Consider the following 24,797-nt stretch of genomic DNA (forward strand, 5'->3'; position numbering starts at 1 on the left):
GTTAGGGTTAGGGTTAGGGTTAGGGTTAGGGTTAGGGTTAGGGCTAGGGTTAGGGTTAGGGTTAGTGCTAGGGCTAGGGTTAGTGTTAGAGTTAGGGTTAGGGTTTGGGTTAGGGTTACGTTTAGTGTTAGGGTTAGGGTTAGTGTTAGTGTTAGGGTTAGGGTTAGGGTTAGGGCTAGGGTTAGGGTTAGGGTTAGGGATAGGGTTAGGTTTAGGGTTCGGGTTAGGATTAGGACTAAGGCTAGGGTTAGGTTTAGGGTTAGAGTTAGGGTTAGGTTTAGGGCTCAGGTTATGGTTAGGGTTACGGTAAAGGTTAGGTTAGGGTTATGGTTAGGGTTAGGTTAAGGTTTAAGGCTAGGGTTAGGTTTAAGGCTAGGGTTAGGGTTAGGGCTAGGGCTAGGGTTAGTGTTAGGGGAAGGATTAGGGCTAGGGTTAGGGTTAGGGCTAGGGTTAGTGTTAGAGGAAGGATTAGGGCTAGGGTTAGGGTTAGGGTTAGGGCTAAGGTTAGGGTTGGGGTTAGGGTTAGGGCTAGGGTTAGGGTTAGGGTTAGGGCTAGGGCTAGGGCTAGGGCTAGGGTTAGTGTTAGGGGTAGGGTTAGGGCTAGGGTTGGGGTTAGGTTTAGGGTTAAGGCTAGGGCGAGGGCTTGGGTTAGTGGTAGTGTTAGGGTTGGGTTAGGTTTAAGGTTAGGGCTAGGTTTAGGGTTAGGGTTAAGGTTAGCATTTGGGCTGGGGTAGGTTAGCGTTAGGGCTAGGGTTAGGGTTAGGTCTATAGTTAGGTTTAGGGGTAGTGCTAGGGCTAGGGTTAGGGTTAGGATTGGGGTTATGGTTTGGGTTAGAGTTAGGTTTAGTGTTAGGGTTAAGGTTAGGGTTAGGAATAGGGTTAGGGTTAGGTTTAGGGCTAAGGCTAGGTTTAGGGTTATGGTTAGGGTTAGGTCTCGGGTTACAGTTAGGGCTAGGGCTAGGGCTAGGGTTAGGGTTACGGTTAGGTTTAGGGTTAGATTAGGGTTAGTGTTAGGGTTAGGTTTAGGGTGAGTTTGAGGCCAGCCTGGTCTATGTAGTGAGTTCCAGGGCAGACAGGGCTATGTAAAAAGACCCTGTTTAAAAAAAAGAAAGAAAAGAGAAAAGAAAGACAGACAGACCAGGAAACTTCTTGCTTCTGTCATTAACGTCCTATTAAATAACTTTACATATTTCACATGATTGTGTGTGATTGTATCTGCAGCCAGATGCAGAAACAAACAAACATATTTTTAAGAAATTAATAGGTGAACAATGGTGCTTACAATAGTCCAGTGTTTTGTTGTGTGGGGAATATTGTAATTGATGCTCACTTACAGCCTTTATCTAACTTACAAAGAAATATGTATACCAAATGGATTGTATGAGAAGTAATGGACACACCATAGTGGTAGATAACTGCTGTGGTCTCTGAGTTCCTTAGTATTTTTTAAATTAATAATTGGTAACCAAAGTAACAAAAACTAAATCTACTTTAAAAATCTACCTATGTAATTAGGAAAGACCTAAAATACACTAACCTTTTCATGTTTCTTTTTATAATTACTCATTTTTATTTATAGAACATCTTATAGATGTCCTAAACTAAATAAATTTGTAATTATAACTTTGATATTTCATAATACAAATTATATTAAATAGCATCTTTTACTTATCACCCCTCCACACACACCCCACATCCCAGACAGGGTTTCTCCGTATAGCCCTGGCAGTCCTGGAATGCCATCTGTACAGCAGACTGGCCTCAGATTCACAGAGATTAGCCTGCCTCTGCCTCCTGAGTGTTGAGATTAAAGATGTGTGCCACCACCACACCCAGCAAACATGTTTTATCTTTAATTATACTTATTTTTTAAAATTATTTTTAAATTAAAATATAATTGTATAACTTTTCCCCATCTACCATGCTCACCCCACTCCCTGTCAAATTGATGACCTCATTTTCTTTGATTATTGATGCATATATATTTGGTTAAGTGTGTATATATGCATAAAAATTACAAATACAACCTGCTGATTTTGTTTTTGCTATTTGTGTATGTATGATTCCAGAGCTGACCACTTTGTATTTGATAACCAATTCAGGGACCACATCCCTGGGAGAGAATTCTCCCTCTCTCAGCAGTCATTGGTTGCCTATAGTTCTTTGTCTAGGGGATCCCATGAAATTTCCTTTCAATAGAAGGAAATATTCATATTGATGGTGTCATTATTTGGGGGCTTGCTTAGGCAGCCATATTGTTGAAGTATCGTGGGCGTAGCTTCCCTGACATGGAACTCGGTATGGAGAATCATCAAAAAACTAAAAACAGTAGCCGCGCATGGTGGTGCATGCCTTTAATCCAGCACTCGGGAAGTAGAGGAAGGGGGTCTCTGTGAGTTCAAGGCCAGCCTGGTCTACAAATTGAGTCTAGGACAGCCAAGGGTACACAGAGAAACTCTGTCTCAAAAACAAAAAACAAAAAAATCTGTCACATGACCCATCTATATCACTCCTGGGCATATGCCCAAAGGACTTGACATCCTACCCCATAGTACTTCTCAGCGGTATTTATTGCTGTTCTAAAATGGAAACGACCTAAGTAGATACTGCAAATGTGGTACATATTCACTATGGAATACTATTAAATCATAACAAAAACTGAAATTTACACTTCGATATTTTAAAACCATATTTGTAAAGAGCTCCTTTTAAAAGATTGGATATCTGGAAAGAAAACCCATGTATCTTGTATTTCAGTTCAGACCAGAAAGAAAGGTTTTAAATGTCTAAAGGAGTGATAATACCTTTATTAGCTCCAATGTGTTCTTTTATTATGTAGAATGTGTCACAAATGTCACTATACCTATGGTGCTATGTGTTACACTCTGCCACACCTATGGTGAGTGTGCCACAGACTCCACTGCACCTGTGATGAGTGTGCCACAGACTTCACTGTACCTGTGATGAGTGTGCCACAGACTTCACTGCACCTGTGGTGAGTGTGTTACAGACTTAACTGCATCTGTGGTGATGTATGTCACAGACTTAACCTGCACCTGTGGTGAATGTGTCACAGACTTCACTGCACCTGTGAGAGTATGTCACAGACTTCACTGCACCTGTGGTGAATGTGTCACAGACTTCACTGCACCTGTGGGGAATGTGTCACAGACTTCACTGCACCTGTGGTGAATGTGTCACAGACTTCACTGCACCTGTGGGGAATGTGTCACAAACTTAACTGCATCTGTGGTGATGTGTGTCACAGACTCATTGTACCTGTAATGAAGTGTATCACAGACTTACTGCAGCTGTGATGAAGTGTGTCACAGACTCTGCTGCAGCTGTGATGAAGTGTGTCACAGACTTCACTGTACCTGTGGTGTTGTGTGTCACAGACTTCTTTGTGCCAGTGGTGAGTGTGTCACACAATTTAACTGCACCTGTGGTGATACAGGGCCTCCTTTCTCAATCAACTGCATGTCTTCAACTTAAGTTTACTTAAAGTTTTCTGAAAAGAATGTACAAAGACAGCATTCAATTAAGGATTAATCACTATGGCAACTGAGATATGGCGACTGAAGGGGGAGGATGGATTCTCTCCCTCAGTTTCCTGCCAGCTGTCCTAGTCAACCTCTGCTGCCTGAATCTAAGCCAAAATATAGACTGTGAAACTATATCTGTATTTTTATAAATTGGTACAAGTATCAGACTATAAAAGAAGACTTAATCCTCTGAATTAGATGACAGACACTTGGCACTCATGCCAGTGTTTGACAGAAAAATAATGGGTCGCTTTGTAGTAAAACCTGGATTAATAGTAAACCCTTCTTTATATTATTGCAGTGTGCTGTAAATGAGAGAACTAAGCTAGTTGTCAGACTGGGGTGGGAGTGTCTTTTTTATAACCAATGCAGATTTAAGCATTGTTGAGAATACTGTAAACTGAAAATGTTGTGTTAGCAGGAATATCTCTTGTGTATGTGTTAGATTGACATTTTGTAGATTACTTAAAGCAGGGATTTCTATGAGCTTTGGTGGATTTGGTTGCAGTGTGTTTATACAGTCAGCAAGGAGAGATGGACTGTTTAGAATGAATAGACGTTAGGGAAAGAGAGCATCCTATCATTCTGTTTTTCAGGATAGTGAATTGTCAATGGTATAAAATAATTGACTAATTTATAAGGTAGCCTGGTATGTGAAGTTTATGGTTTAGCATGTTAACAGAATTAACTGTTAGTAGGATTTTTCTTAGGTCTGTTAATATTTCTTCTCTAAATCATTATTGACTTTATGTAGTTTTACCAGACAGTTTGAGTTTTTCTTCAAGTCACAAGTGGGATTAAGATTTCTAAGATATATGCATGAGGTTATGGTACTGCTGGCACGAAAGAGGCTTTTGTATTTTATCCCTAGGAAGAAGATTGATTGTAGGTAACATTCTGTTGCACGAAAGCAGTGTATCAACTGAGTGAAGAACACATGTATTAAACTTGCACACATGGGCCAGTTCCCTCTTATAGCCAGGGTCCAGGAAAAGCTGAGGGTGGCATCCTTCCTCAGAGAATCCAAAGCACATTCACCTCCTTGAAAAAAAAAGGTATTGAAATTACTTAAAACAGAACATTTTATTATTGTAACTGTGATAATTGCTTAAAAGTTGAGTGAGGAGTAAACTCTTTAATTGTCTCATTGTACCAATAAGGCTTTTAGAATATTTATAAACTATTTGGTGAGTCCTCTAATTTTATTAAGAACCTGCTCTGAAATATGGCTGGTTTCCAATGAAAAGGAATAGAGAAAACATATATGTGTACATACATACATGCATGCATCCAGTTGTTTTTTAAGAGGCTAGAAACTCAGGCAGATCACTGTGAGCTTGAGGCCAGCCTGGTTTACAAAGCAAGTCTAGGACAACCAAGGCTACACAGAGAAACTTGTCTCAAAAAACCAAGAAGAAGAAGAAGAAGGAGAAGGAGAAGGAGAAGGAGAAGGAGAAGGAGAAGGAGAAGGAGAAGGAGAAGAAGAAGAAGAAAGAAACTTAACTAACAGTGGATTAACAAAAGCAAATTTTCTTCTTAGGAAGTGATATAATTGTAGCTGTCTTTCTAGCTGGTATTCCTTCTGATTGTACAGAGAAATTGGGCTTTGAACAACTTCTTGATTTAGACAGTTGTAAGATTTTAATAATTTACAAAATGCCATTTCTTCAGAGAATGCCTCTGGTAACAGGATAGAAGTTCAGAAGTAAAAGCCTCATTGAACTCTTATTGACTCAAAACAGTGAGCAAAGGAATGGTAAGCAATCACAGTGCTTGTCAAATTTTATTTTGTCCCTCTAAGAAAGCCACGTTATCAATCGGACACCGCCACTTAATAGAAACATCTATTGTCTTGTCATCTGAGAACACTACCTCTGCACATGGAATTCTAAGTTATCATATAAACATAAAATTTGTAAATAATCATTGTATTTCAGTTTTAAGAACTTTGGAGAAGTATATCCATACATTTCATTTTACTGACTTTTAAAATGAGAAACTATAGGCCTCCTTTCTGGCCTCAGGAATGACTCTCAGCTTCCATCCTTGTGGCCTTTCTCAGTTTTGTCTTATGTTTTCCTTTCACTTCCTTTAATCTCTTGAAGATTTCAGATTTGATTTTCTAATATGTGACATATTAATCTTTTAATTTTCTAATATACCTAATTTTTGAAAATTTTTATTCCAATTAGACCTACAAAAAAGCCAACAACAGATTGACTTCATGCTTCCTTTGTAAAATATGTATTTCAAGGAGTTAAACTCTGTCTGGACTCAAGAAGTACAGCAATGGTTGGAGAATCAGTTCAGTGGAGAAAGTACTGATTGGTGTGTAAGCAGGAGACCTGAGTTTGATTCCCCAGAACTCATAGAAAGCCCACTGAAGTAGCAGCTGTCTGTGTTCCCAATGCTCCCATAGAGAGAGGGGAGGTGGAGAAAGGAGAGCCTCTGGATGCTCATGGACAATTACCCTGGGCATAGACATAGCCGTGAGCACACACATTAGCTGACAACAAAGAAACTGTTCTTAAAGGTGAACAGCAATAATCCGCATGCAAAGTGATCCTGACTTCTAAACACACACATGCAAGGCTATGAGGAATGACAGATTTACCAGAGATATGCTGGCAAAGGCATACTTTTTATGCATTCTAAATATTGTGACGGTTGATCTTAGCTATCAACATAATTGGATTGAGAGATACCAAGAAAATTGGTAGTCTGCCTCTGGGTGGGTGTGTGTGTGTGTGTCTTTGATAGCATTTCCAGATAGTTAATATAAGGATTGATTAATCTGAGGGGGAAGATCAGCTCTCAATGTGATCCAAACTCTGGCCAGTTCCCGCCTGTCCTGACTTGGTCACTCCTGGGGTGCATTGCTGCGGCTGTTGCCAGTGACCAGCAGACATAGGCAATTCCTTAACCTTTGAATGCCAGCTCTTATTATCAACTCCAACAGGTTTACAGACCTTCAGCCCCTAATTGGAGCTGCTTCGTTGGTCCCTCTTGTTCTAAGGTTTCTAGCTTATTAGACTGAGCAGCTACTGGGTTCTCACCTAGTGTCCTCACCTATCGATGGCCATTGTAGGATTATTCAACCTCTGTTCAATTTGCCAGTGTAACAAATCCCTGTGTGTGTTTGGGGGGGGGCTTCTTTTCCTTTAGAGAACCTGATTTAAACTTGTACTTTTCCTTACCTAGATTAACATTCAACTTTGTATTTATATCTCCCAAATCTCCCTGCCTTCCAATATGTACCATCAAAATGTGTTATCTCTTCCCTAGTCTCCTAGTTTCTCAGTTGGAAATAAATCACACTTCCTCATAGACTTTTTATTCTTCACCAGAAGAATGTTGTGTGGCCAGTTCTTGCTAAATAATAATTTGAGAATGATAGTATAGTTGTGTTAAGACTTCTCTTTTCTTTTTAAAAATTAAACTATGATTATATTATTTCCTCTTCTTTTTCCTCCCTCCAGTCTCTTCCATATACTCTTCCTTCCTTGCTCCCTCCTAAAATCATGGCCTCCTTTTCTTTAGTTGTTACTGTTTTACACACACACACACACACACACACACACACACACACACACACCTACAGATGTAAATACAACCTGCTCATAGTATTAATGTTAATCATAGTATATGGTTTCAGGGCTTACTACTGGTTTTATATAGCCCATGTGGGGGCTCACTCCCTGGGGAGCACAGTTTTTCCTGCTCTCAGCATTCTTTAGGTGCGTGTAAGAAAAAAAAAAAAAAAAGCCCCCAAGGTTAGACTTTCCTAAGTAGGATGTTTCTCTTGACTCACTTTTGATAACCTAAATTCATATCTTACATAAAATTCGTAACTGAATAAATGCTTTTTCAGAAAATCTAAATGTTTAGTTTTGTCAAGGCCCAATGGCTTCAGATACTGGTTTGGTCTTGGAGTGTTTGCTTTGTTGTTGGGTATGATTGGATTGGCTTGATGTGAATTTTTTTCCTTTTTTTTTTTTTAAATAAAATAGTATTGTTGTTGTTTTCTTTTTTTCTTTTTAAAATATTTATCTATTTATTTATTATGTACACAATGTTCTGCTTGCATGTACACCTGCAGACCAGAAGAGGGCATCAGCTCACATTACAGATGGCTGTAAGCCACTATATGGTTACTGGGAATTGACTCAGGACCTTTTGAAGAGCAGGTGGCACTCTTAACCACTGAGCCATCTCTCCAGCCCTTGATTTGATTTTCAGTGATAGGGATGAACTCAGGGCCTTTGTACTTGCTAAGCAGGTATACTACCACACAGGCTTTACCTCAGCCTGTGTTCTGAACACTTTAGGTGCTTTGATTCATCATTTTATGAATAGCTTTATATTTTTTTAGCCAAGCATGGTGGTGCATGCTTTTAATCCCAACACTCAAGGAGGCAGAGGCAGGTGGATCACTGTGAGTTCAAGGCCAGCCTGGTCTACAAAATGAGCCCAGGACATCCAAGGCTGCTCAGAGAAACCTTGTCTTGAAAAACAAAAACAAACAAAACTCTACATAATTTTCCTGGAAATCACCTTACTCAAAGATACCTCTGAATGTATCTAGACCAGAGTCTTCTATATGGATGAGAAATTGTGATATTCTAACACACAATTTGGCTTTGGCCACTGTTTCGATCATAACGCCCTCTCCAAAGTGTGTCCTAGATATCTTTTTCCACCAATACTTTTTTGTCTTGTGGCCAACCTTATAGAAATATCCTGACTTAAGACCCTCATTCCAAAGAGGATGGGTTTTGCTCTTCTGAAGAGCTGAGCATGTGGAGGTTATGATAGTGTGGCACACCCAGAGTGCGCATGGAAATTCCATGCCACGCCCCCATAACTTTGCCTCTGCAGAGTGCTTTAATGTGTGAGTATCCTGGGTAATGAACTCGCGAGCCAAGGCAAGTGTTCTCTTAAGTCCTGTGAGCTTTTCTCACAGGCACAGCTGTGCTGAGCTAAGGTTTGCAATTGGCATCTGGAGCCACAGAAATGCTAGTCTTGGAGAGATGGTGCCAGATCTAAATTAGAGGATACCAAGTACATGACCACTACTCCTTGCTAGTGCAGAAAATCTCTACCTGTTGAAAACAGAGGCTTGTCTTGGTTAGGGTTTTATTGCTATGAAGAGACACCATGATCACAGCAACTCTTATAAAGGAAGACATTTAATTGGGAAAGCAGAGGGGAAATACTTTGTTTTCCTCAAATATAGGAACGCTCCCAGGTTTGCGTGGAACCCCATCCCTACCTTCAAATATACCTAATCTGTTGGCTGACCTTCTGACTCACATTTCTCAGTGCCAGTCATCATTGCTAATTGATGAGAACCTATTGTAACTTAACCTCATATGTATGTGCTCTTTATGTATGTTACAAGACTTAAGGATAAGAACCATAACCAGGCGTGGTGGCGGATCGCTGTGAGTTAGAGGCCAGCCTGGTCTACAAAGTTAGTCCAGGACAGCCAGGGCTACACAGAGTAACCCTGTCTCAAAAAAGAAAAACAAGAACAGAAAGAACCATAACATATGCTTCTAAACATGACTGCCACCAGGACAGCATGAGAGTGGGCATTCTGCAATGGTTGTTGCTGATAATCCCACATTAAAATACAGCATAAAGCAGATCCTGCCACCACTTTCACAATAAAACTCCCTCAACTCAGCTGCTCAGGTGATACAGGAGGATTAGTCAGGTTTGAGCAATGTGCATGCTGGGTGTTGATCTTGTTGGTCACAGTGCTGACAAAGGAAGTCTACCTAATAAAGGAGCATGTGGAGAAAGATGACCCTGTTCTGTGCATGTGACTTCATCCTCTGTGTTCCACAGTTCTGTTAAAGTTTTTCAGTTTTTTTTTTTTAATTACATTTGCTTAGTTTGTGAGTGTGTTTTCCTCATGTTAGTTATATGTGTATGGAGCTTGTAGGGATCAGTGTTCTGCTTCCACTATGTGGGGTCTGGGGATTGAACCTATGTCATTGGTAGCAAGCACCTCTACCTGCTAAGCCACCCACCAGCCAAGTTCTGTAAAGTTTCTTACTGTAGACTGGGCATAAAAGTACACATTTATATAGTGTCAGCACTCCAGAGTCTGAAGCAGAATCATAAGCTCAATACCATCCTATGCTGCATGTTAAATTTTCGGCCAGCCTAGAACACAAAGTAAGAGATGCTGTCATAAACCAACAAAATCACCACAAAATATAGTTGCTTTAGACTGCGGCTATTGTCCCTTATGGGAGGAAAGGGCCTAGAGTTGCCGACACTATTCTCCTCTTCTTCCCACAACCTACTTGTGTTTTTAATCTGCTTGTATTTTCAGGCCTGACTGTCATTTTTAAGCATATGCAGAAAGTGTGACTTCAATAAATATTTGGGGTGGATCCTCTAAGCAGTTGGGTTTTCTCCCAAACGATGGCTTAAGTTTTAGGAGTAGCCGTAGCCTTGGGTTTTTGTTAAATACAGAGATCCACACTATGATAACTTGGTGTACAAAGAGTTAAACACCATTGTATATAGTTCAATTTTTCTTAAACAATTTTGTCGCTTTAGACCCAGCTGGCATTTGAATGGATTTTCTTACACTGTGCTGTCTGTTTTGACAGCACTCCTCCTTTCTTGCATTGCAAAGATAAGCAAATTTATGGCTTTGTATGTGCTTACAGTTTGGCCCTTAACCAAAGAGATCTCTTTTTAAGTCTTTTGTTTGAACAGATGTGTAAACAAACATTGCTGCCTCAGACTTCACTGTTTAAGGCTTGATAAAGACAGAGACTGAAAAAAACACTTGATTAGTAGCTTTCATGGCATGTGATCAGGATGATGGAAGGGTATGGCCACACATGATGGTGACCTCAGAGTGTGTTTAGACCTCTCTGCTAGCCTTGGGACCGAGCTGTTGGTCCCAGACTTTCCTGGGATAGGCAGGTCCTCTGTTCATGTTAGAACCAGTATTCTGAGTTGAGCATCATCATGACTTTTCACTGCCTTTGAAAATCTCCCTTTAGTTCCACTTTCCATTATGGATCAAACCTAACCACATGGATTTGGGGATGTCAGTATGGCTGATACATCTGCTTTTCCTGTGTGTGCTGAAAGGAACCAGCTCCTTAGCCAGATCCATTCCATATCTGCCCAGTCAAAGATTTCATTAGTTTGCAGTAGACTGCCACAGACAGGCTATGCTGCCTATGCACTTATCAGCCTTCCTTTGTAATGTGCAGGATGAGATGAGCTGGGGAGGTACTGTGTACTGGTTATGGATGAGGCTCCAGAATTAGCCCCAAGAGAGATTATCTGTAATACCTTTTCTGTAAAATAAGAGCTAGAGGCTTGTCTTGGTTAGGGTTTTATTGCTATGAAGAAATACCATGATCACAGCAACTCTTATAAAGGAAGACATTTAATTGGGGTTGGCTTACAGTTCAGAGGTTTAATCCATTATGTCATAGTGGGTAACATGGCATTGCACAGGCAGACATGGTGCTTGAGAGGTAGCTGAGAGTTCTACATCTAAATCAGCAGGCAGCAGGAAGAAAGAGGGACACTGGGCAGGCTTGGGCTTCTGAGACTTCCTTCAATAAGGCCACACCTCCTAATAGTGCCACTCCCTATGGGCCTATGGGGGCCATTTTCCTTGAAACCACAACAAGGCTCTTTATGATTGTCTTTAAAAGTTGATCTCATGGTGGGCATTATGGCAAGCTTGTATAACCACAGTATTCTAAAGGCTCAAGCAGAAGTACCGAAGTTTAAGGCCAACTTGGACTACATCATTAGTTCTAAGGCTCCCTGTAACTACACTGAAAGACCCTGTGTTTAAAAAAAGTTTCTTACTCTCCTGGATATTAATCTCTTAACCCATTTGTTACAGGATGTGGTTATGAGAGCATTTCTCCATTATATTCTCATTCCCTATTAGTCCTATGTAAGTACCCTCTGTGGTTCTTTGCAGTTTACTTCTAAATTTATTTTTCACTTCAATTAATGTTAATAAAATGAGGTTTTTGGCTTTTTAAAGAAACAGTCTATGAACTATACAGTGCTGTTTCCTAGCATATATATTCCATATGTTGCCAAATAAACAGAAAAATGCAAATGTAGTCACACAACTATGAGCTAGAAGGAACCTTCCTTTTGAAAGAATACTGACATTAAGAATTGTTATCTACAGTTTCCTTTTCTTAACCTTTTCATATTGAAAAATCTGTAGCTTTTTTTTTTTTTTTTTTTTTTTTTTTTTTGAGTTGAGTCTGGAATAAAAAGCCGTTGGCTGAGTGATAGTAAGGCACTGTGGCTTAGGTTTATTGTCTTGACTTAAATGTACTTCACTAAAGGAATGAATGGAGGCTAGTCAGATGGCTGAGCAGGTAAGGGCCAGCAGCCCCAGGACCCTGTGATAGAAGAAAAGAACTAATGTTTAAAGTTGTCCTTTGACATCTTCACACATACTTTGGCATATGGGTACAATAAGTTAAAGTAAATAAAGTAAATAAAGTAAAAAATAACATTAAGAAGATAAGACCCAGCATTAGCTAAGGCTGTTTAATTATATAATGTTGTTACAGGATAGTGAGCAACTTTTATGCTCTAACCAGTGTATTCCTAAACCTGTGGTAAGAAGTGAGTTGTTCAGAATTGTGGGTGATATGACCCAGTATGGATTCAGTTATTTTCTCAAGTTTTGCTTTGAAGATCTTATTTGTATACCTTTTTTTAAAATCCTCTTTTGTCTTTCTAAGTATAAAAGGGTTGATTTGTATTACCTTGAGTTTCAGATTTGCAGAGTATACATAGTGCGTAAGAACCAGCTGGATATGCTCTCATGTAACGTGAGAGAAAGGAGGGTACACAGTGAACACGTCCCTAGCAATCCTCCTACACAAGTGCCCTCTTAGTTATTATCTTCACATGTGTCTTTTATAATCATAATCAATGTATGCATTGTCCAGCTTTAAATACCAGTTTTATATTTTGGAGCACATTTTATAGGTAAATCAAAAAAATCAACAGTGATTTAATAGTTTTATCAAAGCTAATGCAAAGCAATTATTTATGGAGTTTTTGAAGCAATTCCCAAATTTAGTGTTTAATCATTGGTAGATGGCAAAACTGTTTTGGCCAACCTATGTCAGAACAATTGTACTTTGTAGAAGTGTTTTATATAGATTAACTTTTATATGCTCAAATTTAATTTTAATAGCATATTTTTTGTAAAGACAATACACTCTACTTAAAAGCTTCAGTGATGTGTGACTAGATTCCACATCATTAGCTTAGCATACTGTTTACATTTTGTGTTAATCTAAAAGCATAAAAGGACAAAGTGTTCCTTTATTTTCAACTGACTGTTCCATGTAAGCTCCACATGTCCAAAGAAGGAAGAGATGTTGTTTAGTGCTTATTAATTATAAGTATTCCTTTAGAGTCCTCTGATAAGTTTGCCTTTATGAGTAACCTCCTGGTTTTTATTTAGTACATCTTATCATCAGATAGGTTTATTTAACTTTGTGTTTATATTATTAAGGAATGATTGCTGCATTTCTTACACTTGTACACTGTTTTATTTTTTTTAACAAAGATTTTAAAAGTTAGATTTTTTTTATGCATAACTTAAGGGGCTGGTCCTCAATGTAGCAATTACTCAGTGACAGACTGTTGGAAGTCTGATCTTATCTTTATCTTTTCTTTTCTTTCTCTCTCTCTCTCTCTCTTTCTTTCTTTCTTTCTTTCTTTCTTTCTTTCTTTCTTTCTTTCTTTCTTTCTTTCTTTCTTTCTTTTTCCCGAGACTGGGTTTCTGTGTGTAGCCTTGGCTGTCCTTGACTTGCTTTGTAGACCAGGCTGGCTTTGAACTTACAGTGATCTGGCTGCCTCTGCCTCCAGTGTTGAGTGCTGAGATTAAAGGTGTGCAGTACCACGCCTGGATGTTTTCTAAAGTAAGAGTTTAGCAGATATACTCTTACTCAATGAACAATACACAAGGTTCTTACTTTCATAAATCTTTTCTTATTTTTACTACAACCATACTTAGAACTTGGAATTTATGTGTAATGGTAGCTTCTGAACCATTAGTATGTCAGTACTTCAACACAGTACTTTAATAATGAAAATATTTTTATTAGTTTTTCCTTTGGGATGATTTAATTTTCTTTTTCTTTTGAGACAAGGTTTTGTTGTTATAGCTCAGGCCGGCCTCAAATTCACAATCCTCTTGCCTCTACTCCTGAGTGCTGGGGCTACAGATGTCCACCACCATGCCTAGCTTAAGACTAATCTTTTATTATTATTATTATTATTATTTTTATTATTATTATTATTATTATTATTATTATTATTATTTACTTATTTTATGTATATGAATGTTTTACCTGCAGGCCTAGAGTACATAGAGATCAGAAGATGGTATTAGATTTCCTAGAACTGAAGTAATGGATGGTTGTAGGCCACTTTGTGGGTACTGGAAACCAAACCTAGGTTCTCCACAAGAGCAACAAGTGCTCTTAACTACTGAGCCATCTGTCTAGTCACCTAATCTTGATATTTTTAACAAAATACATGATTGAAGCAACTTAATAAAAGACTTGTTTGGGCTCAGAGCCTCAGTTTGTCATGCTAGGGAAGGTATGTTAGAGTTCATGGCAGCAGGAGCATGTGGCAAAGGCTCCAAATGTCTTGGCAAGTCAGGAAGGCGAGGGGAGTGTGTCAAAAAACAGAGCCAGGCAGTAACCCCTAAGGCTAACCCTAATGGTCTGTGTCTGCCAGCATTCCAAAGGTTCCACAGCCTGTTCAGACACATGTGCCTGAAGGAGCATTTTATATATAAACTAACAAATTTTTAGAGAAAATATTAATGATGCCATATCTGTAATTCTAGTGCACAGGAGATAGAGGCTAGAGAGTTGTGAGCTTATGACCAGTGTGGGGCTTACATAGTGAGTTCAAGGCCAGCCTGGGCCCAACCCTGAAACAGTGTCTCAGCCAATTCACTGACAGAAGAAAGAAGGATAACAGGGTTTGCTTTCTTCCCTCACCTTATAATTGCCAAGTTTCCCACCTAGCTCTAACACAGTGGTCTGGCTGTTTGCCGATTCATTTCTCCCAGAGGAAGAAAGTGTTTTTAGCTTGCTTTCTTGAGCTGATCAAGCAGCTTTCTCCCTCTGTCCTGATGTGAAAGTTACTTTTTAATTCCTGATCTACTTTCCTGGGGACGTAGTCTTATCTTATTATCAGGACTCCATAGTTCCAGCTCACATGACCTGGAGTTGCTCTGTCCTGGCTGTACATGATCAACTGTCCATTTCGGCTACTTTGAAGAGTTGCCTATACTAGTTAGGATGAAACAGTGAAACCGCCTGTGTAACAAGAGCACCAAGATGCTTATATATTAATATGGACATGTTTCAAACAATATGGATTTTTAAACACTACATAAATGGAGCTGCCATGTAAACCAGCAGTTTGTAATTCTTTCTGCCCAGATACACTTTAAGACAATGATTTAAAAAAAAAAAAAAAAAAGAGTCCTAGGTTCTTGTGTCTGAGAGGTATGTGGATGCTCTCACACACACCACGCAAATGCAGCTTCAGAAAGTTCACAAGTACCTTTCTCTGGTGCCAGAACCTTATTAGGGTCAGTGGATTCTGGCAAAGAACCCTGAGTAAGAAAAAGTCCCCTGGCCCCTAAGGCTCCTGCCATGGCTAATTTCTGGAGCTTGTTAATGTTGCCTTACCCAGCAACACAGAGAATTAAGATTATAGGTGCACTTGAGGTTGAATGGATTAACTGGACGGCTACCACTAAGACTCCTTTGCTGTGAGCATCTGGCTGGCCTCAGCATAATCACGTTCATTCTCACAAGCAAAACCTCCCCAGTCTGTACTCACAGGGTGGTGTGACCCTGAGAAGTGTTAGAGGAAGACAAGCACTGTGTCTGCATTTGGGAGTTAGGAAAATATGGAAATAAATTGCCCCCTAGAGCCTCAGAAAAATAACGTAACTCTACCAGCACTTTGATTTTAGCCCAGTGAGACCCGTGTCAGACACACCTACAGAAATGTAAGGTCAAAAGTTTATGTTGTTTCAAGCCAGTGATACCACAATAACATGTTAGACAGCAATCAGAACCTAATCCACTGCCTCCATTCCATACTTACAATTCAGTATAAATGTGATGGCACATGGATTCCCGAAATCTTACTTTAATACAGTTGAGCTAAGTGCACATTTATATCTTACAACTTAATTTCAATAGAATGGTAAAATTATCTATTAATATCTAAAATCGTGTCTTTTTAAAAAATAATAATAAAAGATAGGATATAGAGTTCATGTGAGGAGAAAAATGATTTTTCTCCTTTTAAGAATCTTGTTTTAAATAGTGGAATAAAATGTCAGAAAAACCTAATGACCCATACGTCCAGCATCTGTGACTGCAAAGGCTGACTCCTGAAGGATTTATAAAACCGATTCTTTAGATTTGTATAAAATGTGAGCCTTGTGATATTAGAAAGAGCAATCGCATAAATAATTGAAAAGAGCCATTGCCCGGCACCATCTCTCCACAGCTTCGGAAAGTTCTTGGTTGGCAAAGTTATTCTTTCTGCTTAGTCTTTTTACAGTGTTAACATTCCTATCTATTAAAATAATCTCAGAAGCTGTCGGTAATGTGCAGCCCTCATCTTGTTTTTGATGGAGAGAGATACATAATATCTTTTGGGTTTATTTTAAAGATCGGTATTTTCCCTATGTAATCTTTTTGCCCTATGGTTTCATTATCTCCCATTTTCTTTATTTTTTCCTTGTATTTCAAAGTATGTTTTCTATCTCTTCTCCCTTCAGTCCCTACGCTATATTCAGTGTTACTTTATTCTCCTAGTTTATAACTATCATTGCAGATCTGTTTGCCTGCTGCCTAACCCACATATTGTTTCTATTTCCTTTTAAAATTATTTCTTAAGGTTTGTAGTTGGCCCTTTTATAAGTGTGCTTATACAACCAATGCCGTGCTGGTTTTTTTGTTTTTGTTGGTTGTCTTGGTACAGATAAGATCATTGAACGTGCCCCTTAGATAGTCTAGTCCCCTGTCATCCTGCAGTGGAGTTCTCATATTGCCTGTACCTGTAGCTCAACAGTGTCCAGTTTTGAGTGTAATGACTTTCTAAATTATTTCTTCCTGACTCACAAGCCTTCTTTGGGTTATAGAAGCCTTCCTATTCTGTTTTGGTCTTTATACCTCATTGGACTCTGGCTTTCAATGGTTCTTGACCAGATTTTTTTAAATGTGATTTTTCAGTATAGCTTTTATTACCACTCAGGATGTACAAAATCAAATTTTTCAATTGTCACCAGCTGGCCATTCTGTTTTGCCTATAGTGGTTCCTTCTGTCTTGAGTAAGATGGTTGTCCCTGCTTCTGTTCTGTATACCAGTTTAGGCTTGCCTAGTTTTAATTTTTAAATCACCTATCCTTGTGGGAAGAGGATTGCTGAGTATGGAACTTAAGGCTTTGCATCTTTGGGGCAAGCATTTTACTACTGTGCTACATCTCCAGCATTGCTGCTGCTGCTGTTTCATATATTATTTCTCATATGGGGGGTATGTGTATGTACACTATGTGTTTTGTTGTTATTGGGACAATAAGCCCTAGGATCTTCCTGCCTCCTTCCCAGCAGCAGGATCACAAGTATGTACCATTTTATCAAGCTTTGGTGAGTTTTGAAGATCACACTTTGATCTTTTATTAGTAGTATAAATATTAATACTTTTTGTTTAGTTAGTGTACATATGTACATATGTACTAGTGCCACAGTAATACGAGGATTATTTTTAGAAATTAGTTCTCTTATCCACATGTAGTTTCTGGGTATCAAATTTAGGTCAAGCACCTCTTCTCACCAAGCTATCTAGCCAGCCCCAAATACAGGTCTCCATTCTTGTCAGTAAGCATTTTACCAATGAAGCTGTGTTTGTTTGTTTGTTTGTTTGTTTGTTTTATTTCAGGGAATTAAGTAATTCCCATCCCCCAACTCCATACAGATCCGCAGGCTCTGTTCTAGAATGCTGACCTGTGGCCTGCTGGGCTCACACACATTGCTATGTCATTTCTTTGGTTTTTGGACCAAGAAAGTTTGACTTTCTTACTTTTAAACCTAAATATCTTTTCTTGTTGTTGTAAATTTTTATTATTTTTCTTTTTGGAATAGAATAGAATTTTCCACCTGGCCACACTTCTCACTGAGATTAGAAGCATATAGCGTTTTCTCCTGACCCACAATTCACAAACGGCCCAAAAATTATTGTAAAGTAAGTTTGGTTTTATTTTAACTTAAAAACTGTAGACAATATTTTTTAAAAACTGAATATTCTTTAGCTTAATAGTGGTTAAGAGCACTGCCTGCTCTTCCAGGGGTCCTGAGTTCAATTACCAGCAAACACATGGTGGCTCATAACCATCTACCATGTGATCTGATGCCCTCTTCTGCTGATAAAGCACTCATATACAATAAATAAATTAATTTAAAAAAACAGTAGTTGAAAAGTAGGATTTAGGAAAATGGTTTTTGAGGTGGAGAGATGGCTCAGAGGTTAAGAGCACCATCTGTCTGCTCTTCCAAAGAGCCTACGTTTAATTCCCAGCAACCACATGGTGGCTCATGACCATCTGTAATAAGATCCAGTGCCTTCTTGTGGGGGGCAGGCGCATATGCATACAGAATACTGTATAAATAATAAATAAATCTTTTTTTTAAAAACTGGTTTTCCTTTTTGTTACATAACAGCTCATTTTTGTAGTTTATATACTTGTGTAAAATTAAACATAAATTGCTTCATAATTTTTAGAAAAACACAACTTTTAAAAATTAGGAGAACTTTTTGGTTGTATTTTTAAATATGGGGTACATGTATGTACTATAACATGCATGGGTAGGTCAGTGGAAAGCCCTCAGGTGTAGATTCTTTCCTGCCTCCTTGTAGGATCTAGTTACCAGGCCTGAGCAAGCATGTCTTCCTACTGAGCTCTCTCTTTAGTCATGTTTTATTTGTTGTGATTGGGTCTTGTGTAGCTCAGGTTAGCCTGGTAGCCCCTACATTCTTCAGAATAACCTTAAATACCTGATTCACCTACCTCTACCTCCAAATTGCTGAGATTACCAGTGTGGGCAACCACACCTGTTCTAGACAGACCAGTTCTGAGCCTCATTCATTTAATCATCAGTTATTATCCTTAGGATAGTAGCTATCAGCCTTTGTGTTGGTACATCCACAGCCTTGACAGTAGACAATCAACATGTTTTATATCCTGCCCTCTTAAAGGCCTAGACTAACATCTTCCCATCGGTTGCTTCAGTTGGATAATGTGATCTGCTTTACGTAAAGAGTATCCGGAAATAAATGTGACATTCTTTGTCATATCACTGCAACACTGTTTTCAGGCTTGGTTTTTACTTCCTTCTTTTCAGACATACAAAAGTAAGGTGAATGGAGACACAGTGACACCTATAGAGAAAGATGAGCCACCAAGTGATGGATGCATTTCCTCTCCTCTGTATGTATCTCACCCTGTAAGCCAGAAAAAGAAAGGTGTCTTCCGTATTAATCATACTACCTTCATCATTGGAGAAACACCAAAAGAAATCCGCAGGTATGTTGTCTGTGGCAGCACTAGACTTGAGGCCAATTCTCAGAAATAAAGCTTCATGACAGAATATGAATGTATAACTATACCTCACACCCAAATTTCAGAAAATCTGGATTTTTATATTTAAAAAGTAAAAACAAATGCTTTTGAGACAGGCTCTCACTAAGTGGCTCAGGCTGGCATTATAAGTCTCCTGCCTTAACTCCTGAGTTCTGAAATTGCAGAGATGTGGGTACATGGGACAAACATGGGAATAAGGGGTTTCCAGGGTCAGGTGAAGAAATGAGTAGGCCAGGAGTTCAGTGGGATCGCCACACACTGCTATTAATATTACCAGGAATGACACCAAGAGATGGTAAGGTGGCATAGCCAGCCTGGTCCTCATGGCTTCTGGAGACAGTGGAAATGAGACATGTTCTCACTCAGAGTTGGTTCCTGATCTCCCTAAGAAAGGAGCAGTAACCCATAGAGACGGCATAGGGCAGCACCCTATCCTGCCTGACAGGCTTGCCACAGTAATTTCTACAGGGTATGCTTTTCCATTGTGGGCAGTTACTCTTCTCGAAGACTGAGTGTATTTCCCAGGTCTTGATCCCTGTAGCAGTGTATGTTCAAAAGAAAGAAGTATAGCAGTGATTTCTTCTTGCTTCCTTTCATTGTTTTCTCTACCCAGCCCAGAGAGGAAATTTCTCATGCTAGGTAAAAAGGCAAAGACTAATATTAGAATTCCAGATCTGCCTGGCCACCCACCTCTTCATGCCACCATCATAGTCAGTCAGAGCCAAGGCTATACCTTGTAGCAGTCAAGTGATGAACTTCCTGGGGCTTTCACCATCTCTAGCCCTGAGAAAGCAAAAGCAGTGACATGATGGTGTCAGATGTGGTCCAACTCCTTCCCAAGAGAAAAAGTGCTTTGGAATTTTAGTCATCATAGCTTCTGATAGATGTGCTAATGGATTCCTAACTTGGTTTTTATTTTCCCTTTTCCTAAAGCTACTTTACTAATTTTTTTCCCCACGAAAGTGGATAGCTTATATTTCTAATAATACCTTGCACATTCTTGAATTGTTAGAGAAAATTCTATTGAAGTCCCAGAATTAGGAAAATGAGTTGGAAGGCAAAAAATAATCATCCTGTAAGGGGCAGCCATGGGTGTAGTTCACTCAAAGGCTCCTTTGTTAAATAGTGTTACAGCATCTTTCCTCCCAGGTGGGGCAACAAGTGAGGTCATCCATTGTTTTAGCACATCAGAGATAAAGTTACTTTGGCATCTGCTGAGACATCACTAAGGCATCACCTAAAATCCTATTGGTCAATAAATCTTTATAGGTAAGTACAAACACTAATAATAACACTACTTAAGAACATGGGCAGTTTCTCAGTCAGAAATTGGCAAGTGTTTCCATGTAAACTGGAATACACTGCTGTTGGTAGATGTGCCTGTTAGTGGGGTGTGAACATGTGACAAGACATTAGTGAGCTCCAGGAGCCATGGCACCCACCTCAGCCACAAAAGAGCTCATCTTAGTGGGCACTCTCTTAGGCTACAGTCACAAAAGACTGTTACTTGGCCTGGAAGGCAGAAACAAAGAACAGAAAAGCATAAAAAGCAGGGTGTTAGTGCTCCTACAAACATAGTTAAAAGCATTGTTTTCCCTAAGAATGTTGTATGTAGGAAAAAATTCATCCTTAAAGCCTGCCAGTACAGACCCATGATTGCTCGCTATAGTGCATTTCCATGTGTTCTGCTGTGTTCTAGGTCTCCTCAGAACTGGCCTCAAGCTGTCCTTAGCCCATCCTTACCTGCCAGTTAAAGATCACAGCACAGAACCTCTTTCTGCCCTCCTTGCCTACCAGCAAGTGCATAAGTGCATAAGTAGCTGAGGCTACTTCTCCATCATGGAACTCCACCTGGAGAGCTCTGCTCTGCTTCCCTTACTAGAATGAACTTGGTGAGGTGGGGGACTGGTTCTTTTTTGCTATTGTGTAGTTTGTACCGTGGCCCTAGGACATAACAGGACTCTGTTGGGTCAAGGGAAATGTAGTTGTAAACCTGTGGGGCCTTTAATGTGTACTGCAGAACTAGCCCTGGTTTTATCTGAAGACAAATGTACTAGTATTGAGCTAAAGCCCAAACACAGCTTCAGCAAAGAAACAGCACTATATCTTGGTTTTTTGTTTTGTTTTTTTTTTTTTAAGTGGGGAGAGGGATAAGACAGAGTCTGGTGATGCCCAGACTGGCCTCAAACATCCCATATAGCTGAGGATGAGCAAGAGCTCAATCTTCCTGCCTTCATATCCAGAGTATTGGGATCACAAGTATGTTCTCCTAAGCCAGCTCAAAACTGGGACCTTTTAAAAATACCATTGTGCTAGTTCCCTATTCTGCCCTTATGAAGCATTAACCCTGTGGGACTCATGCTTTACCCATGGCCACATGGTAGTTCTGCAGGTCCTTTTGATGATACTGGCACATCAGTGTGGTTTAAAGAGACTTCACATCCTTCTCTGTGGAAAGGATCAGTCTGTAGCTCAAGGAACCTAAATAACTTTTCTACCTCCACTTTACCAGAGTTCCATTTTGTGTGTGTATATATAGAAGTGTTTGTTAGTATCTTATTTTAAGATGACAACTCACTTCTTTCAATGACATCTTACTTTCTTTGCTTATTGGTTTTCTTTGGTTTTGAAACAGGGTTACCCTCCATAGCCCTACCTCAAACTTTCCATCCTCTTGCCTCTTGAGGCATGCTCAGAGGGCAGCATCTGGTTTCCAAGATTAGTTGTCTGCACTACAGTTTAATCATTGGGAAAGAACTACACTTAAAGAGCTTTTTTTTTAAGCTCAACAAAAAGTCATGTGAAAGTCTCTACTGTGAAATAAGGGGAAATTGTTCTTTAATTTAAAAAAATTTTTTTTTTTTCTATTTATCAGAGCCATTCTTGCCAGGTATGGTGGTGCACACCTTTAATCCCAGCACTGGGGAGGTAGAGGCAATCAAATCACTGTGAATTTGAGGCCAGCCTAGTCTACAAAGCAAGTCCAAGACAGCCAAGATAACACGGAGAAACCTTATCTCAAAAAACTTAAAAAAAAAAAAAAAAGGAAGAGGGAGAGCCATTCTTTAACAATATTATTCTATAGGACTTGAATTTAATATAGATCATATAAATGACGATTCTCATGTCAGTCATAAGTCTGCTTCTGTAATTCCCAGGAAATATGCAGTAGTACAAGTCAGAGTTACCCAAACAGCTGATGATTTAATGAGCTAAAAGGCCATTTCTAGGTCTTTTAGGGAAGAGGCACATTCTCCTAGGATGTCGTTAAGCCGGCTCTACCAAACAGACGGGGCACATTGCTTTGCCTGTCTTTACATTTCCTGTCACTGCTGATGAGCACGTTACAAGTTCTTTACTCCATTGCAGTATGTGAGTGCAGCACACGTGCCACAGAACATGTGTAGAGGACAGAAGACAGCTTTCTGGAGTTGGCCGTCTTTTCTCCCTTAAACAGGTTACAGGGATTGAACACAGGTCGTCACTGGCACTTGCTGAGCCATCTCAACAGCTTCCTGGTGAGCTCTTTAAAATACAATGTAAAAGTAATAAAGAGAGTAACCACTGGCTTTATCTGTCCAATCTTTAGAAAGCAGTTTGAAGAAATGGCCTCTTACTACAAGCTGTCTGTAAAGAAGTTTGCTAAACAAGTAGCTGGTACCACGTCTGAAGAGCGACAGAGAATGCTCAGGAATTTCTACTGTCTTCAACACCCAGAGGTAAAGGACTTCTTTATGGATTCTGCTTCAGAGTTGATCAGATCTGTCCGTAAGGAAGAAGAGAGGGTCAGGAACAAGCCTAAACAAAAAGAATCTCTTTTAAAAGAATGTCCCTCAAATGATAAAACTTTATCCTGTGACAATGATCCCACCAACAAAATTTCTCAAGTTTACAACCCAAAAATATGTGAAGGAAAATCAAGCAGATTTCACAATCATGGTTCCCTTAAAGAAGAGACATTTTCCAGTGATGTAAAAATTAAGAAGTCCTCTGTCAGTTTTACTCAGGAGGTTGACACTCCCAAGAACACTGTGACACTCTTCTGTGCAAACAGCATGTCTAAAGCCCTGGAGGCAGAGCTAGGAAACTCCCCAGAACACAGGCAGGACCGCACAGGGGCATGCAGTTCAAGAAGCAGGGTGGAAAACCCAGTGTCAGGAGACACTGCTGTGGAAGGCTTACTTGGTGACACGTCTATTCTTAATGACCTCTTTAAAAGCCACGGGGAAGGTCCCACACAGCTGCCAAAGAATGTTCTTTCAGGACCTGTGGCAAAAGCAAAGCAGAGACCAAAAGATTTCTGGGACATCTTGAATGAGCAGAATGATGACAGTCTCAGTAAACTTACCGACTTGGCAGTGATTGAGACGCTGTGTACAAAAGCACCCCGCACCGCAGCCTCCAGGAGCAAAGATGAGCTGCAAGCTTCCCTTTGGAAAGCAAACGAGAAATTTCTATGGAAGACATTTAGCTCAAATGTTGGTGATGAAAGCATAACCAATACAGAAACAGAGTAGTACATGGGCGTGTGGTTGCATTAGTGTGTTGGTGAGCTGCTGGCCCTGGTTATGGTGCTATATGGTGCTATACATAAGCATGGCAAGCTGCTGTTGGCCGACACTTCAGTGTTATATTTACAGCCTAAAGTGTTAGTGTGGGTTGTCTCCCTTACTCTCTGTGTTAATCACTGACACCCAGTCTACAAAGTGCTGGAGTCAGACCCAGGGCTCCATGTGACCAGCAGTCACTCTGGCCTACTGATTTGATCCTCCTGCCCCTGATTTGATCTTTGGAACAAATAGAACTGTATCATGAACCCTATTGTTAAATGAAGCCCTGACCATCATCCCTCCTGTGTGATTCTGTGGCCTGTGTGTGTCCATATGAGAGATCACAGAAGTGAGCCAGATCAGCCCATAGCCTTCTACTTTCTCCAGAACACCCCAAATCAAGTGGCAGCCACTGCACTGGCTCACTGGCGTTGTTAAGTTAACTGTTTTCCTTCTTCCTTGGAATAATGTTCTAATACTATTAAATTATTTTAGATAAAAGTTGTAATTAGGACCAAGCTTTCTTGACCATCCCTGCTCCTGTCTTCTAACACTTTCACATTTGTCTAAAATGATGGCCTCATCTGTGTTTCCTTCACTATTATGAGCCTTGTGCTCTTTTTAGATGTTTGTCATGTCATCCAAGAAACAATTTCCCCATGTAGCCATTTTGGATATGTCTGCCTTCTAATTTTCATTTCTGAAAATTAAATTGATTTATGCAAAAATGAGATATGGAAATAATAAAGATAAGTCCAAACATTTTTTTAGGTTGTAATTAGGATTCAATATATGGTATTATGTTAAAGTGGTAATTTTATAACCACTCATAGTCGTGCCTAAGTTTGTGAGCTGAGGTGCTAAAGCAATGGGATTTTATGTTTGGCCATGATACCTACCAATGCCTTAACTTTTCATATTGCTATGATTTAATAAAGATTTGTATTTTAACTTTGTATTTTTTAAGTAGACGGAAATGGT

The 24,797-nt window shown here is 39.6% G+C and overlaps 1 protein-coding gene across 1 annotated transcript in view; it reads left to right on the forward strand.

Moving 5' to 3' along the window:
* The window catches only part of Ercc6l2 (ERCC excision repair 6 like 2), a 95,412-nt gene extending 71,167 nt beyond the window's left edge, over positions 1-24,245 (forward strand). Inside the window, exons 18-19 of the mRNA XM_051151146.1 lie at positions 19,028-19,209; positions 22,856-24,245. Coding sequence (XP_051007103.1) covers positions 19,028-19,209; positions 22,856-23,783 — 1,110 coding nt within the window. The 3' untranslated portion in view covers positions 23,784-24,245. The remainder of the gene's footprint in view (positions 1-19,027; positions 19,210-22,855) is intronic.
* The last annotated feature ends 552 nt before the right edge of the window (positions 24,246-24,797 follow it).

This window comes from Acomys russatus, chromosome 9, assembly GCF_903995435.1.
Source record: "Acomys russatus chromosome 9, mAcoRus1.1, whole genome shotgun sequence".
Classification (NCBI taxonomy): Eukaryota; Metazoa; Chordata; class Mammalia; order Rodentia; family Muridae; genus Acomys; species Acomys russatus.